General features: G+C 34.5%; 1 protein-coding gene and 1 pseudogene across 2 annotated transcripts; both read left to right on the forward strand.

Annotated features, from left to right (window-relative positions):
* Nucleotides 1-1,495: 1,495 nt before the first annotated feature.
* On the forward strand, nt 1,496-8,742 carry LOC132171457 (sodium/hydrogen exchanger 1). Of its 2 annotated transcripts, XM_059582772.2 has the most exons (14): nt 1,496-1,895; nt 1,991-2,109; nt 2,617-2,714; nt 2,895-2,954; nt 3,052-3,098; nt 3,187-3,381; nt 4,034-4,080; nt 4,737-4,803; nt 5,584-5,684; nt 7,202-7,303; nt 7,544-7,682; nt 7,764-7,826; nt 7,907-7,990; nt 8,193-8,742. In XM_059582772.2, exons 1-14 carry the CDS (start codon nt 1,692-1,694, stop codon nt 8,514-8,516), a joined length of 1,650 nt encoding a protein of 549 aa, XP_059438755.2. In that variant the 5' UTR covers nt 1,496-1,691; the 3' UTR covers nt 8,517-8,742. The 2 variants fall into 2 exon arrangements, with proteins under 2 accessions (XP_059438755.2, XP_059438756.2); XM_059582773.2 differs by lacking the exon at nt 2,895-2,954.
* Nucleotides 8,743-11,855: 3,113 nt separating this feature from the next.
* LOC132173141 (U2 spliceosomal RNA) lies at nt 11,856-11,999 on the forward strand (annotated as a pseudogene).
* The last annotated feature ends 1,762 nt before the right edge of the window (nt 12,000-13,761 follow it).

Here is a 13,761-nt window from a genome sequence, read left to right on the forward strand (position 1 = left end):
CGCATCTTACATTAACTATGCAAAATAATTATAAAATATAATATAATTTTTAACATTACTCTTTAATTAATATAACCTTTTCAGAAATGGTGAAGGATAAAGCATAAGAGGGCATCAAAATGCCCACAACTTTATGTGATTTTTTTTTTTTTTAAATGGCTAAAGAGAATCTTTGTCCATGTAAATGTTTGTTAAGTGTGTTTTGTTTTCTTTATATAAACAAACAACTTAAAATGACTGTAAAAGTATGTTCACAAACATTTTATCACTAAAGAATCAATAAAAAAAGAAAGTATTTTCAGAAAAAAAAGAATGAAAATGACTTATTTAATTAGATTGTGACAGCAAAAATGTGATTGGTTACCTACCTGATCAACAACGGATCCTTGAGTAATAAAAACGACACGTTTTCCGTTTACAAAGTATTGCGTAGGTGAGACTCTGGTGCACGTCCTCCGGGGACCGTATCTTTATCTGATTATGCCACGTGTGTAGAGTGAGGACTCAAAACGATTTCCAAATATTTTATTAATTAACATGTGAACGGCAACTAACGGCCTACAGACTTTCACCCACCTCACGAGTAATGTTAGAAGTTTTTTTTGAGTTATTTCAATAATGATAGCCACATTATTTTTAGAGGGACTCAAAAAGAATATAAGAGAAATTTTTTGAATTACTCCTCACGTTACTCATGTCGTCTTAAACAAGAAAGGCAGAGAAATCGGGTAATGCAAAACCAATGGAACATATGGTGACATGGAATAAGAGAATAAAATAGGAAACTTCAAAATTGGAAACCCCCCAAAATCGATCATTTCAACGGGGGAGGATCCAAATATCTTTGAGCCAGGAATCTCTAAATATTATGCATTTATTATCCGCTTTTTTAAACGAGTCTTTTATTTTTTTATTTATCTGTTTTTTTTTTTTTTTTTGGGCCTTTTTATTTGGAGATTTGAAGGTAATGTTTACGTCCATTCATCTAGGGGCGAAACTAAAACTTTTAATTTGGGAGGCAAAATTAAAAAAATAAATATTTGCATTCATCCACTTTTATCATCCATGCACCTCTTTTTCACCTTTATTGGTCGGCTCTCTTTCAACCTATGACTTTTATCCAACACGTGTACGCACATGGGCTACACACGCCACCACGACCGTGGGTAGGGAAAAACTAAAAATTCAATTTTAGCGGACCAGACTACATAAAAAAAATTCCATAGCCAAAATAAGAAGGAAAAAAAAAAAAAAAAAAACCTAATTGTTTTTATTTTACAAATTTAAAGATTAAAAAATTAAAAAAATTTAACGTGGCAAAAATGTTGATGTGACACTGACGAGCGTTACTAAATTAAACAAAAAACACACGCAGGGACTACATTGCAATTTTTTAATAATATGGGGGTACATTGAGGCAATCACATAAAGTTTCCGTATTCAAAATCAAAGATTGGAAGTTTTGGTATCATTTGTAGTTTGTACATATTCGGAACTCCGCACCAACTACCATTCTTCCCTCCATTGCAAGTTTACAACCTTAAAATGAAGAGCCCACAAATAAACAGCAACATATACTTTGGTCTCATGGTTTGAAATCGTTATAGCGTCATCATTCCCAGGCTACTTCCATCTCCAACTCTCCAAAAACCCATTTTGTGAATGCCAAATCCACCCACAGAATCCCAGAAATGGCTGTGCTCGAAACCGTTCCAGTTCTGTTCCCGGCCAAAGCAGAAGCAGCAGCGGCAGCATCGTCGTCGACTTCATTCCTGAGCACGAGTACCATCATTGCGCTCACCGTTTTCTTCGCCCTCCTCTGCGCCTGCATCGTCATCGGTCATCTCCTCGAAGAGAACCGCTGGGCTAACGAATCGATCACCGCCCTTCTTCTGGTACCTGGAACTGTTTTTGCATGATTCATTTTGTGACAAACAAATTATGTGTCTTCTTGTTTCTGGGTCTTGTTTGAATGTTTGGTCTGATATAGGGATTGTGCTCTGGAGTGGTCGTTTTGCTGATCAGCAAATTCCAGAGTTCGCAAATACTAGTCTTTAGTGAGGACTTGTTCTTCCTTTATTTGCTTCCCCCAATCATTTTCAATGCCGGGTATGATCTCTCTCTCTCTCTCTCTCTCTCTCTCTCTCTCTCTCTCTCTCTCTCTCTCTCTCTCTCTCTCTCTCTATGTGATTTGTGTTTGGTTCCCCAGAATTGTAATTTGTATCGGATTGAGGATTTGGGTTCTGTGAATAACTTAGCTCCAACATCTAACAAGTAAAACACCTGAAAAGACCCAACCAAACCACTACAGAGAAGATTGGACTTATAGTCCTAAGTAGTAGAGGATTGTAACACGTGGGCTCCAAAATTCTGGTTTGGAAGTAACTATGAACAAATTATTAGATGGTATTTTCACTTGAATTTAAATTACCAATCTTGATGTTTGTGACATGGACCTGGTTTTGATGTTTCTGCTATGCTGAGTCCTTGCAGTTTTCGTGAAAAATAATTTTTAATCTTGATTTTGTTTTTATTTTGTCAAAACTTCCTCTTTCTAATCCAAGTGCTGACTCTTACACTAGCATACATTGATAGTGGTTCTTGATCTGTTTCCAGTTTTCAGGTCAAGAAGAAGAATTTTTTCAAGAATTTCACAACAATATTTTTGTTTGGAGTATTTGGCACAGTCATTTCTTTCTGCATTATATCACTAGGTAAGCTCTGCAATCTTCCATCCACTTCCACTTGCTTTTTGTCAAGTTTGATACAAGTATTTTGTCTTATAAACATATTTGCGATAGTGATCTTATTATTATTATTATTATTTTTTATTTTTTATTTTTTTCACTCAAGACGGCGCCTGACTACCATTTTTGCCTTTGGAAACTTTCTAGGTGCCTATTTACTATTCAAAAAAATTGGCGTGGCAAACCTGGATATTCAAGATTTCCTAGGTGACTAAATAACTAATGTCTAATCATTTTTTTTTTTTTCATATAGTGCTTTCTATTATTCTGTTGTATTCACCATTTCTTCTTCTTGCATGTGCAGCTATTGGTGCCATATTGTCAGCAACTGATTCAGTTTGCACACTGCAGGTACAGCTGACAATTTCAGTCATAATACTAGTTTATATGAGGGTATTAACATGTGCCATTAATCCATGATATTTTTCTTATGTGAAAGGTTCTCAGTCAAGATGAAACACCCTTACTTTACAGTATTGTATTCGGTGAGGGAGTGGTGAATGATGCCACCTCTATTGTGCTTTTCAATGCAGTCCAATCACTTGACAGCAGCAACATTGATGCTCTTACAGCATTAAACTTGTTGGGGACCTTTCTTTACCTTTTCTTGACCAGTACTGCTCTTGGTATAGCAGTAAGTTTTTGTTTCTTCCTTTTTCTCTTTTATTTTTTTTCGGTTGTTTTAGCTGCTCTACATTATGTGTGTCACTAACATGCAAACATGACAAAGTTGTACTGGTTCGTAAAGCATCAAGCTATGTTACGTAGTGCTGTATACCTAAGGCATTGTCTTGGACTTTTTTTTCCTTTTCACATGAAAAAGATATTGTCCTTCCTATCAAAGGTACAGTACTGAAGCTGAATATCAGATTTCAACAGTTGTGTTAAGAGTCATAGTGGGGAGACCAATTCTACAGATAGTTTTATAGTGATGCTTCACTTTTTCTTTCTTTTTCAAAGTTTTTGTCTGGGGGTTACTACTCTACTTATGCAAATCTATTTTTCGAAGTAGCAAAGAATTTCGTCATTTGTTTATATCAACAACTATTATGATGGAATCACCAGTCGTTGCAGCTCATTTAAGTATTTCCCTGCTTAGACCTTTGAGCTCATTCATTTGCAGCTGGCTATCAAATCAGTCTTACACTTGGTGTCTTATGGGCTTGCTAAATTTTTGCACTGCTTATTGGAAGTTGGTGTTCATATATCTTCTAAGATTTTAATGCACTGTTTATAGGGACTTGGGTATTAGCTACCTTCTAACTTGCTCTATGGAAATCTTTCAGGCGGGTCTTATAAGTGCGTATATCATTAAGACGCTTTACATTGGAAGGTACAAGAAAATGCATTATCGCTTAGTATACAGCATTTATTGTTGCTGTTGGTTTGTTTGCGATAATCAAACCATGTGTTTTAAAAAAACATGGCAAGAGACTACCATCACAAGCAATCAGAAGGAAAATCCTTCAAAGAGGGAAAGCCAGAGGCATGGTCAAGAAATGTGGCTAGCTATTATCTCATCACTTTTCTACGTGGCAGCATAAACTCAAGCCATCTTTAGGCATTCCCATTAAAAAAAAAAACCTTGTATTCATATTCGTCTAGGGAGAAGCTACATGATGTACACAATTGAAGAATATTAAGAATTGGCTAGGTGGAAAAAAGGATAAGGGGATACAACTAGTGAGAAGGGGCAATTAGATAGATTGAAGGTGCTGCAAGGAAAAATGGAGGGAAAAAAATGATGTAGCTAGAGACACTGGTAAAAGACAATATGGTCATAGATTTAATAAAGTGAGATAAATGACGAACAAGGAATCCTGTATACGTCAAGCCTATCTGGAAATCAACCGGTTTCAATAGTGGAACACAGTTCCACATATTATTTTTAGTCAATTAGTCTTGCATGATCACAATTTTTATTTACTGGGTTTGCATCCTTATATGTAAGCCTTTGTGTACCCTGAAATTATTGTTCTTCCACTACAGGCATTCCACAGATCGTGAAGTTGCACTCATGATGCTTATGGCTTATTTGTCATACATGTTGGCTGAGGTACCAAAAAGTCATGTTTTTTAATTTTTAATTTTTAATTTTTTTCCCTTCCTTCTTCATCTACTCATTTTTCCTTCTTTTTTTTTTTTGGAGAGGGGGGGGGGGGGGGGGGGGGGGGGTGCGTGGTCTCTTTTTGGAAAAATCATGATGGCTATACCCTCCAGAAAGAGTTACAACTTATATCCATTGAAATAATGAAAATTTATAGAAAGTGATTGAATAGTGAAAACAAACTTAAGATCAATGTGTGTAGGAAATTTCCGTCAATTCTGTTCCCATTGACGCAATGGTTTATATTTACTATTCCATATCCTTTGATAGCCTTGCCAGCGCATCAGAAGTCAATCATATTGTATCTTGTAATTTATTCCTAGTTGACAATTATCATATTACTTTTGGCTGGCATTTTGGACTTTCAACTGGAACAAAATAAACTAAACTTGCTGAATATAAATATAGAACACATGGCTGGACAATGTGAAATCTCTTATGTTTTCGTGTCATCCCATATTTTATGTACTTGAGATAGCTATAGTTCAACACACTGTTGCTCGAGTAAATTGAATTTGAGAACTCAAATGGAAAAGAAATGATATAATCTGATTTTGGAAACAGGGTGTTTTTCTGATATAAACAAAATGGAACATAGAGATTATATAACTTGTATAACCTTTTTCTCACTTGAAAATAATTTGGCCAAAACAGTGTTTGGTGACTGGATCCCTTCCTTTGGTGTTTTCTTTGAAATTAATGAACTAATTCCTTTTTTCTTTTCTACAGCTTTTGAATTTAAGTGGGATCCTGACAATATTCTTCTGTGGCATTGTCATGTCTCACTATACATGGCACAATGTTACAGAAAGCTCACGAATAACGACCAAGTAAGAGTGACTTTTATCTGGTTTACTTTTTGGAGATTTATCATACTATAATGTGATTGTTGTCAAAAAATTGGAATTGTGTGGTGGTTACATTATTGAGCAGCTCCAAATCACATATGTTAAAATTGTTAATTGTGCAGACACAAAATCTGATAATGCCTAAAGGAGAGTCGCCTCCTGTTGCACTTTACCATATGTTCACATCTTCTATCTGTCACTTTGGGTGGAGAGAAAATTTCATATAAGGTGTCCATATATGGTTGCATATTCTCAGCATACATGGAAAAATATATGTAGGATTTAGGAAGAGAGAGGAAAATATATGTAGGATTTCTTGAAACTTGATACGAGAGGATTGGACCTAGGGGGATGTACGTATGAAAATTTTATAAAGATTTTGTTTAAAGTTGTTATTTCAACTAAAGACCATTCCAATTTATTTTTAAAGTTTATTCATAGGGCTCTTGGAAACCTAGAATGTCACCGTTCGGGGAAATCGCTACTCTCATCTACACTATTATTCTAAAAGGACTAATCAATATTATAATTAGAGTTCCCTAAAATCACTAATAAATCCTAGCCTCAGTTAAGGAACCAATGTAGGACTTGACATCCATGTAACACCACCATAACAATCCACCTAGCCAATGTAAGGCTTAACTTTCCTTGGGTTTAATAGTCTCTTCTACTCAAACTCCTGACATCTTCATCAAGAACCACATCACATCGTAGTGCCCAAATGTCAAGTGATATCATATTAAATCACAATTTATTCTAAAAGTTTAAGCTAGTAGGAAATAATGCTAATACTCCACCTCACTATAGGCTCAAACTCTTTCTCAACAAGTGAGACCTAATACGTGAAATATTTAATTGAAATGAGAGATGAATTACAATGGCAAGGTATGAATCTAAGACCTCTGCTTTGATATCATTTGTCATGATTCAAGGAAAGTGTCAGTCACTTATGTGCTATTACCGTAAAATAACTAGTCAATGTTACAATTGGAGTTCCCTACAGTCACTTATAAAACCCAAGCTTACTTAGCAAATAACCAATGTGGGATTTAGCACACATGTAACACCATCACAATCAACCCATTCAATATGGGAGTCTCTATGGGGTTATGAAATTCTCATAAGACTCCGTAACTATGATAAAACAGCTAAAAGCAGGCCATAAGCACAAACAGATAAAGTCAAAAATCACAGTTAATATATTGTGCATGAAAGTGCAAAAGACGAAGGTCTAGAGTGCACCTGCAAAGAACATTTAACAGCAAAAGAGAGTAATCTATCAATTTGAAATAGATATGCTTGAAAGAAAGATCAATTGGTGGCAACCTTTGATTTTCATTCCTGGGTCATAATCTTTCGTGGGTTAAGGTTCCCACGATGTGGATCCTCATTCAATGATTACTTAGTTGGGTGGTTATGCCAATAATTATTAGTGGGTTTCATTTGAAAAATGAATTCTGTTGAAAGATCCTAACTTGCCAATGGTTTTATGTTTTCAGGCATGCGTTTGCAACAATTTCATTCATTGCAGAAACTTTTATATTTCTGTATGTCGGTATGGATGCCTTGGACATTGACAAATGGAAAAAAAGTAATGCAAGGTAAATTTACTACTTTTCTCCTTAAGATTATAGGGCTCATGGGTAATTGGCAGTTGGAATATTGTTCCAGATGAAATGAAATGAGATTTACCACATTTAGATTAAGTGCGTTTTAACTACTGCCATCATCCCTCTTAGAGAATATAAGAGATATATACTGCCTTTTATGTTGCCTTTTCCTGTGGTTGGCAGTGTAATGTTAAATGTCATGTCTAACTGGTATTATACTCTTTCCTTCAGTCCAGGAACTTCAGTTGCTGTCAGTTCAATATTGTTTGCATTGGTATTGGTTGGAAGAGCAGCATTTGTGTTCCCCATATCCAATATAACAAATTGCATGAAGAAAAGAGAGAGTACAAAGATTGAGCTTCGACAACAGGTAATACCAGCAGCTGCTTAAGTGCTTAGATATTGCTATTTGATTCTACTTCAAAACAGTGCTAACTTTTTGAAATCTCAGTTTATAATATGGTGGGCAGGCCTTATGAGAGGTGCAGTGACTATTGCCTTGTCTTATAACCAGGTAAATTGCCACTATTTCAAGCCTAAAACATTTTAAAATATAGTTCTTGGGCATATATTGACTTGTGCAATTACATGCAGTTTGCAAATTCTGACAAGGAAGAAACGGCAGATTTTGCACTAATGATCACCAGCACTATAATTGTTGTTTTATTTAGTACTGTGGTATGTTTTCTTGTCCTTTCTGTAGTATGTTGCTTGTAGCACTAGTAGAGCATTATCCATAAGTCCTTTGCTCTGTTTGGCTCTGGATCATCTGTAGGACAAGAGATCAGTAGAAGTAGGCAAATGGGGTGCATGGTTTTGAACTTTTTCACAATCTTCAACATCAAATGAGGCTGTCTTTTTCTTTGTTTCAAAAAAACAGGTGTTTGGTTCCATAACAAAGCCACTTATTAGAGCAGTGCTGTTGCGCAATGCAAAATCTGCAGTCTCCGACGCAACCGACCTTCCAAGCTTAGAAGAGTTGAATATATCATTCATTGAAAATTGTGATCCAAGTGAGCAGCCAAACACTCCACCACGCCGCAAGAACAGCTTAAGGTTGCTAATAAGTAACCCCACTAGGACTGTACATTACTGGTGGAGAAAATTTGATGACAAATGCATGAGACCAGTGTTTGGTGGACGGGGTTTTGTTCCATTTGCTCCTGGTTCGCCAAGTGGTGCAAGAGATGATGAAGCTTCTTGAATCCGAAGCTCAATCATTTTCGTGTATACGGTTATTCTTTATCTTCTTATTTTGTTGTACAATGAAGCTGCAAGATGTAAAGAGGGGTGGATGGAATTTACTATTTACTATTTACTAGAACATTTTCCCAAGATTTACTCTTCTTTTTTGTTTGTAGTTTATTCCAATTAATTTTGAAACAGAAATGTGGCTGCAGATTTAATTGTATCATGGTGATTAAGTTGAGCTAATTATATGATTTGGGTTTAATTATACTCATATCCTAGATATAATTAAATAGATTAGTTTCACATTTGTTTAAGTTAGTGGATAAATAAAACTATCTAGTTAGAACATCGGATAACTTTCAAACAAATAACACAAATTTTTTTAATGAGCCACATAAACACCATATTGTGACACGTTTGACTTACAATAGAATTTTTTTTTTTATTAAAAAAAGAACGTTTAAAAATATATCAAAAAACTAAATATAAAAATATAAAATTGGGGGTGGCCAAACCACCACCAAATAGCCAAATGGAGGTTGTTAAAACCACCTTTGGCCATCTGAGCATATTTGGGGTGGCTAAACAACAGTTACCACGCTAGAAGATCAAAAGTAAAAAGGACATTATATGGCAAGTTATGAGTCAAAGTGCTCAGGTGCCTTTTCCATCAAAATTGACGAGATTGTCTAACGACGTGGCCTTTTTGTCGGATTTTGGTAATTTGATGTATCAAACTATCACACTTGTAACTTTATGGGGCTTTATTGAAAACGCCTCGTATTGGAGGGGGCTTTTTGATATTTTTCCCATTAATAAAATATGCACACTTTATGGCTTACTTTGAATCCTTCAATTAGATTCAAGAAAAAATTATGAATTGGTACATATGGTTTGAGGTCCTAACAAATAGTTCAGTGGGGTTTGAAAAGTGACTAAAAACTCCCTCTCGTAGGCACCAAAAAAAAAAAGAAAGAAAAAGTCTCTTCCCCAAGAAAAGCTGACATAATTTGTTAGTGAGCCACATAAACACAAATAAATATTGTGATATGTTTAAATTACAAAAGAAAATAAAAATTTAAAAATATATCAAAACACTAAATATAAAAATATAAGATGGGGTGGCCGAAACCACTCATGGCCATTTGAGCATATTTGAGGGTGGCTGAACCACCCCTATGACCATTTAGGGTGGTTTGGCCAACTCAAATGGCAAAAAAATAAAATTTTTAAATTTAGAAGAAAAAAAATTGTGGTGGTCGAGTGATCCGTTTCGGCCAAATGGGGGTGTATGTATCCCTTCGGCTTTTAAATATGACATATATTTCTTTATGGAACCATAACACTCACCTTCTTGGACGATATAATATACTAGAGCTATAACTGAAACAATTTGACATAAGTAAACTTGAATGGCATTACGTACCAAAACTAATGTTGTTTTTACATAATGCCAAATGAAACGGTTAATTAAAGCTGTTTGAAAAAATAAATTAAAACAAAAAATGCTTAAAAGAGCATATTCGTTAGGTTCTATTAATTAGCAAATGTAAATAGAACCTAACTTAATTAACACCCCCCTTTTTTAGTAAATAAATTAGGTATTCACAACGTGATTTGTTCATATTTCCTTCAAATAGTATATGTTAAAGTGTTTTTTTGTGTTTTTGTTTTTGTTTTTTTTTTTTCTTATGGTCTTTCGCCAATAATTTTCACCACTATATATATAGTTCCTAGACACCATTTGAAAGTCACTCAGATTTTTTTTTTTATAAAGACAGCATAGTTTACCAAAAACAAAAACAGCATGATCTCATTCAATAGACTTGCAGTCTTTCTACTAATGTGGCTTACGTTGTCTGTAATTGAGTTTAATAATGTTGTAGGAATTGGGAACCATCACCCAAAAACTGTAAAAATCATTAATGATTTAGGCCATGGATTGCCTCTTACCCTCGCCTGTAAATCAAAGAACGACGATCTTGGTGTCCACACACTGAAACCAAATGGGTTCTTCGAGTTCAACTTTACACCAAACTTTTGGGGGACTACACTATTCTTTTGTAGATTTACATGGAAAAATCAAAGTCATTGGTTTAATATCTACGACTACGCTAGAGACAGTGATGTATGCGTGAATTGCACTTGGAAGATTAGAACTACTGGTGCATGTTTTCTAGACCCCAAGAGAAATGAGTATGATTTATGCTATTTGTGGACTGATCAAAACTCACCTGATCGTGCATGATTACAAGCCAACGACATTCAAACTGAAGAGTTTATCAAGTGAATTGTGAAATAAAAAGCAATTGAAAGTCATTCATATTTCTCTTATAGAAAATTATTATTATTTGATCCAATTGTTTCAAAGTTTCGATGGAATCACATCAATATCTCCGCTACTAGTGCTTTATCAGTCTCAATCCCCTTCGCTGCCTCCACTATAGTGACAATTCTTTTTTATGCCTGATAACTCCTCCGTCATTGTTCTATGTCTTGCTCCTAGAAAAAGAACCATAAGAAAACAAAAGACCAACTGGAAACTAATTTCGTTATTCTTAAGGATTCATGAAAACAAAACCTAAGAAAACGAATAAAACTTCAGCCTATAGATCACTACTAAAAGCAGATATAGAGAGAATACATTCTTATTTAAAAACAACAAAAATACAATAATAAAAAATCAAAGCGTGAATTGCAATAATGTATGCGTGAATTGCACTTGGAAGATTAGAACTATTGGTGCATGTTTTCTAGACCCCAAGTGAAACGAGTATGATTTATGCTATCAGTGGACTGATCAAAATTCACCTGATCGTGCATGACTATTATTATTATTATTATTTGATCCAATTGTTTCAATTTCGATAGAATGCATCACCGTGGTGATACTTCTTGTGGGCTTGATGTTCATAGTGGCTACGCCAAGAAAATCAAGGTAGTGTTTTGCATGCAATGACATAAATCCGTGTACTCTTTATCCATATATAGATCCTTGAAGTATTGATCTAATTCAAAATAAAAATAAAATTATAGTCTACTTTTTTTTTTTTCTTTTTTTTTTTTTCTTTCTAAATTTCAAGTTGACTCTTTTGCATATAAATAATGAGTACCGTGTCTATTCTTCCTGAAATCTTTCATTATAGGTAAAAGATTAAATCATTCTACGAAATAAAGTTTTTTTTTTTTTTTTGATCGAAATGTGAATCAAACAAACCCTGAACTATTAAAAGATTAAGAGAATGAATCACACTTTTACTACTAAACTATACATGTAACAATGTGGTCATTGTATATAAAAATACTTTTTTCTAATAAAAATATTGGCCATAATAACTAGAGCCCTGTTTGTGTACCTTTCTCAGTCTTTTGGCTAAGATCAAGTGTAGTATTTCTTCTTATCAGTTTAATATTGGTAAATCACAACTTATCCCAACAGCTTAAACTGATAGGAAGAGGTAAATTTAATTACTTAATCATTAGTTTAACACCCCCCTTTTAAAAGGTGAGGCTCAACACGTGAAATATTTAATTTAAATGGGGGTGAATTAATGGAGTCAATGTTCGATTCCAAGACCTTTGGCTCTGATACCATGTTAAATTATCATTTGTCCTAAAAGCTTAAGCTAATAGGAAGAGGTAAATTTAATCACTTAATTATTAGTTTAATAAATATCTGATACGTGGTCCATTAGATCACATGATATTAAATTAATTTTTTTATTGGAGGAGAGCCCATCTATCTCTATACCTAATTGTATCAGAATTCCTTACATTGTAAGATGCCAATATCATCATTTGGTCTTCATTGGTTTCCCTATATCACACGACACAAACAAAAAATATGAAATATGAAATTACCAAGAATAGCTTTCCAGGCTTTTTGGAGATTTATATATATTTAGGAGCAATAAGTCTTAAATTCTTGCAGGGATCTCATGAATGAATGAACATGCAGCCTTACATTCTTGGTGGTTGTTGGTGACATGTTGTTGATGTTGTTTGTGAAGTGCTTTGGTGTTGTTGGTGGCTTTGTTTTTCAGCCCAAGAAGGTGTTGTTAGCTCTAATTTTTGAAGGCCTTACAATGATATGTATTTGTTAAATCTTCAACGAGCATATTTGCCCTTTAAGTTGGTTGACTAACAAATTTTGCAAAATGAATATTTTTGCTAGTTATTCGATTGAGAAGTGTTTATACTTGATAACTTTTTATTGATTGTTTATCTGTCATAAGTTGGTTGTCCAACACGTGGAATGTTAAATTTAAATGGAGTGAATTGACAGAGTCAATGTTCGATCCCAGGACCTTTGGCTCTGATACCATGTTAAATTACCAATTATCACAAAAGTTTAAGCTGATAGGATGAGGTAAATTTAATCATTTAATCAATACTTTAAAAGGCACATGCCATGTTCATTTGTAGACCAATAAAAGCAAGGGGAAAATATACATTTTCCCTCTCAAATTACTACTTCATTGTCAATGTCCCTTAAACTACTAATTATGCCAATCTCTCTCATAAACTAACAAAACAATGTCAATATCCCCTCCCCACTCCTCCTCCCCTAATGACAAAAATGTACTTCAATTTTTTTTTTTTTTTTTTTTAAAAAAAAAATCTTAAAATTATAACAAAAACTAAAAAAAAAAGAAGGTTTTTTTTTTTTTTTTTTTGAAATTATAAGGATATTTTTGTCTAACTAAAATTTTTAAGGTAATTTTTGTCTTTTTGCCAGCATTTTGAAGACATTGTCATTGTTTTGGTATTTTAGGGGAGAGGGGGACATTGATACCATTGGTAGCTAGCGGGAACATTGACAATGCTGAGTAAACCTTGTGTTTATGTACACTATGGCAATTACCACGCAAGATCACATGTGAAAGAAGGGCATTATGGCAAGTTTTGAGTCGAAGTGCTCAAGCGACCACTTTTCCATCCAAACTCAAGGATTATCTAATGGTGTGGCATTTTTGCCACATTTTGGTAGTTTGATGTATCAAATTGTCACACTTGTAACTTTATGGGGCTTTATTGAAAATGCCTAGTAGTTGAGGAGGCCTTTTTTTTTTAAAAAAAAATATTTTTCCTATTAATAAAATATGAACACCATCTCTGAGCTTTCTCTCTCTCACCATCTCTCTCCGTCCCTCTCCTAGCTCTCTCTGCATCACTCTCTCTCTCTCTCTCTCCTGTTCTCTCCCTGTTTGTCTTCGTGAGCGAGAATCTGCTGAGGGGAAAGTGAGGCAGAGAGTGAG

This window comes from Corylus avellana, chromosome 1, assembly GCF_965113065.1.
Source record: "Corylus avellana chromosome 1, dhCorAvel1.hap1.2, whole genome shotgun sequence".
Lineage (NCBI taxonomy): Eukaryota > Viridiplantae > Streptophyta > Magnoliopsida > Fagales > Betulaceae > Corylus > Corylus avellana.

Bases quoted from the DNA above. Each gene is read 5' to 3' on its own strand.
- LOC132171457 (XM_059582772.2), top strand. From the start codon at position 1,692: ATGGCTGTGCTCGAAACCGTTCCAGTTCTGTTCCCGGCCAAAGCAGAA. The intron at 2,715-2,894 runs GTAAGCTCTGCA...GAAACTTTCTAG, and splicing joins TTTCTGCATTATATCACTAG to GTGCCTATTTACTATTCAAA. The intron at 4,081-4,736 runs GTACAAGAAAAT...CTTCCACTACAG, and splicing joins AAGACGCTTTACATTGGAAG to GCATTCCACAGATCGTGAAG.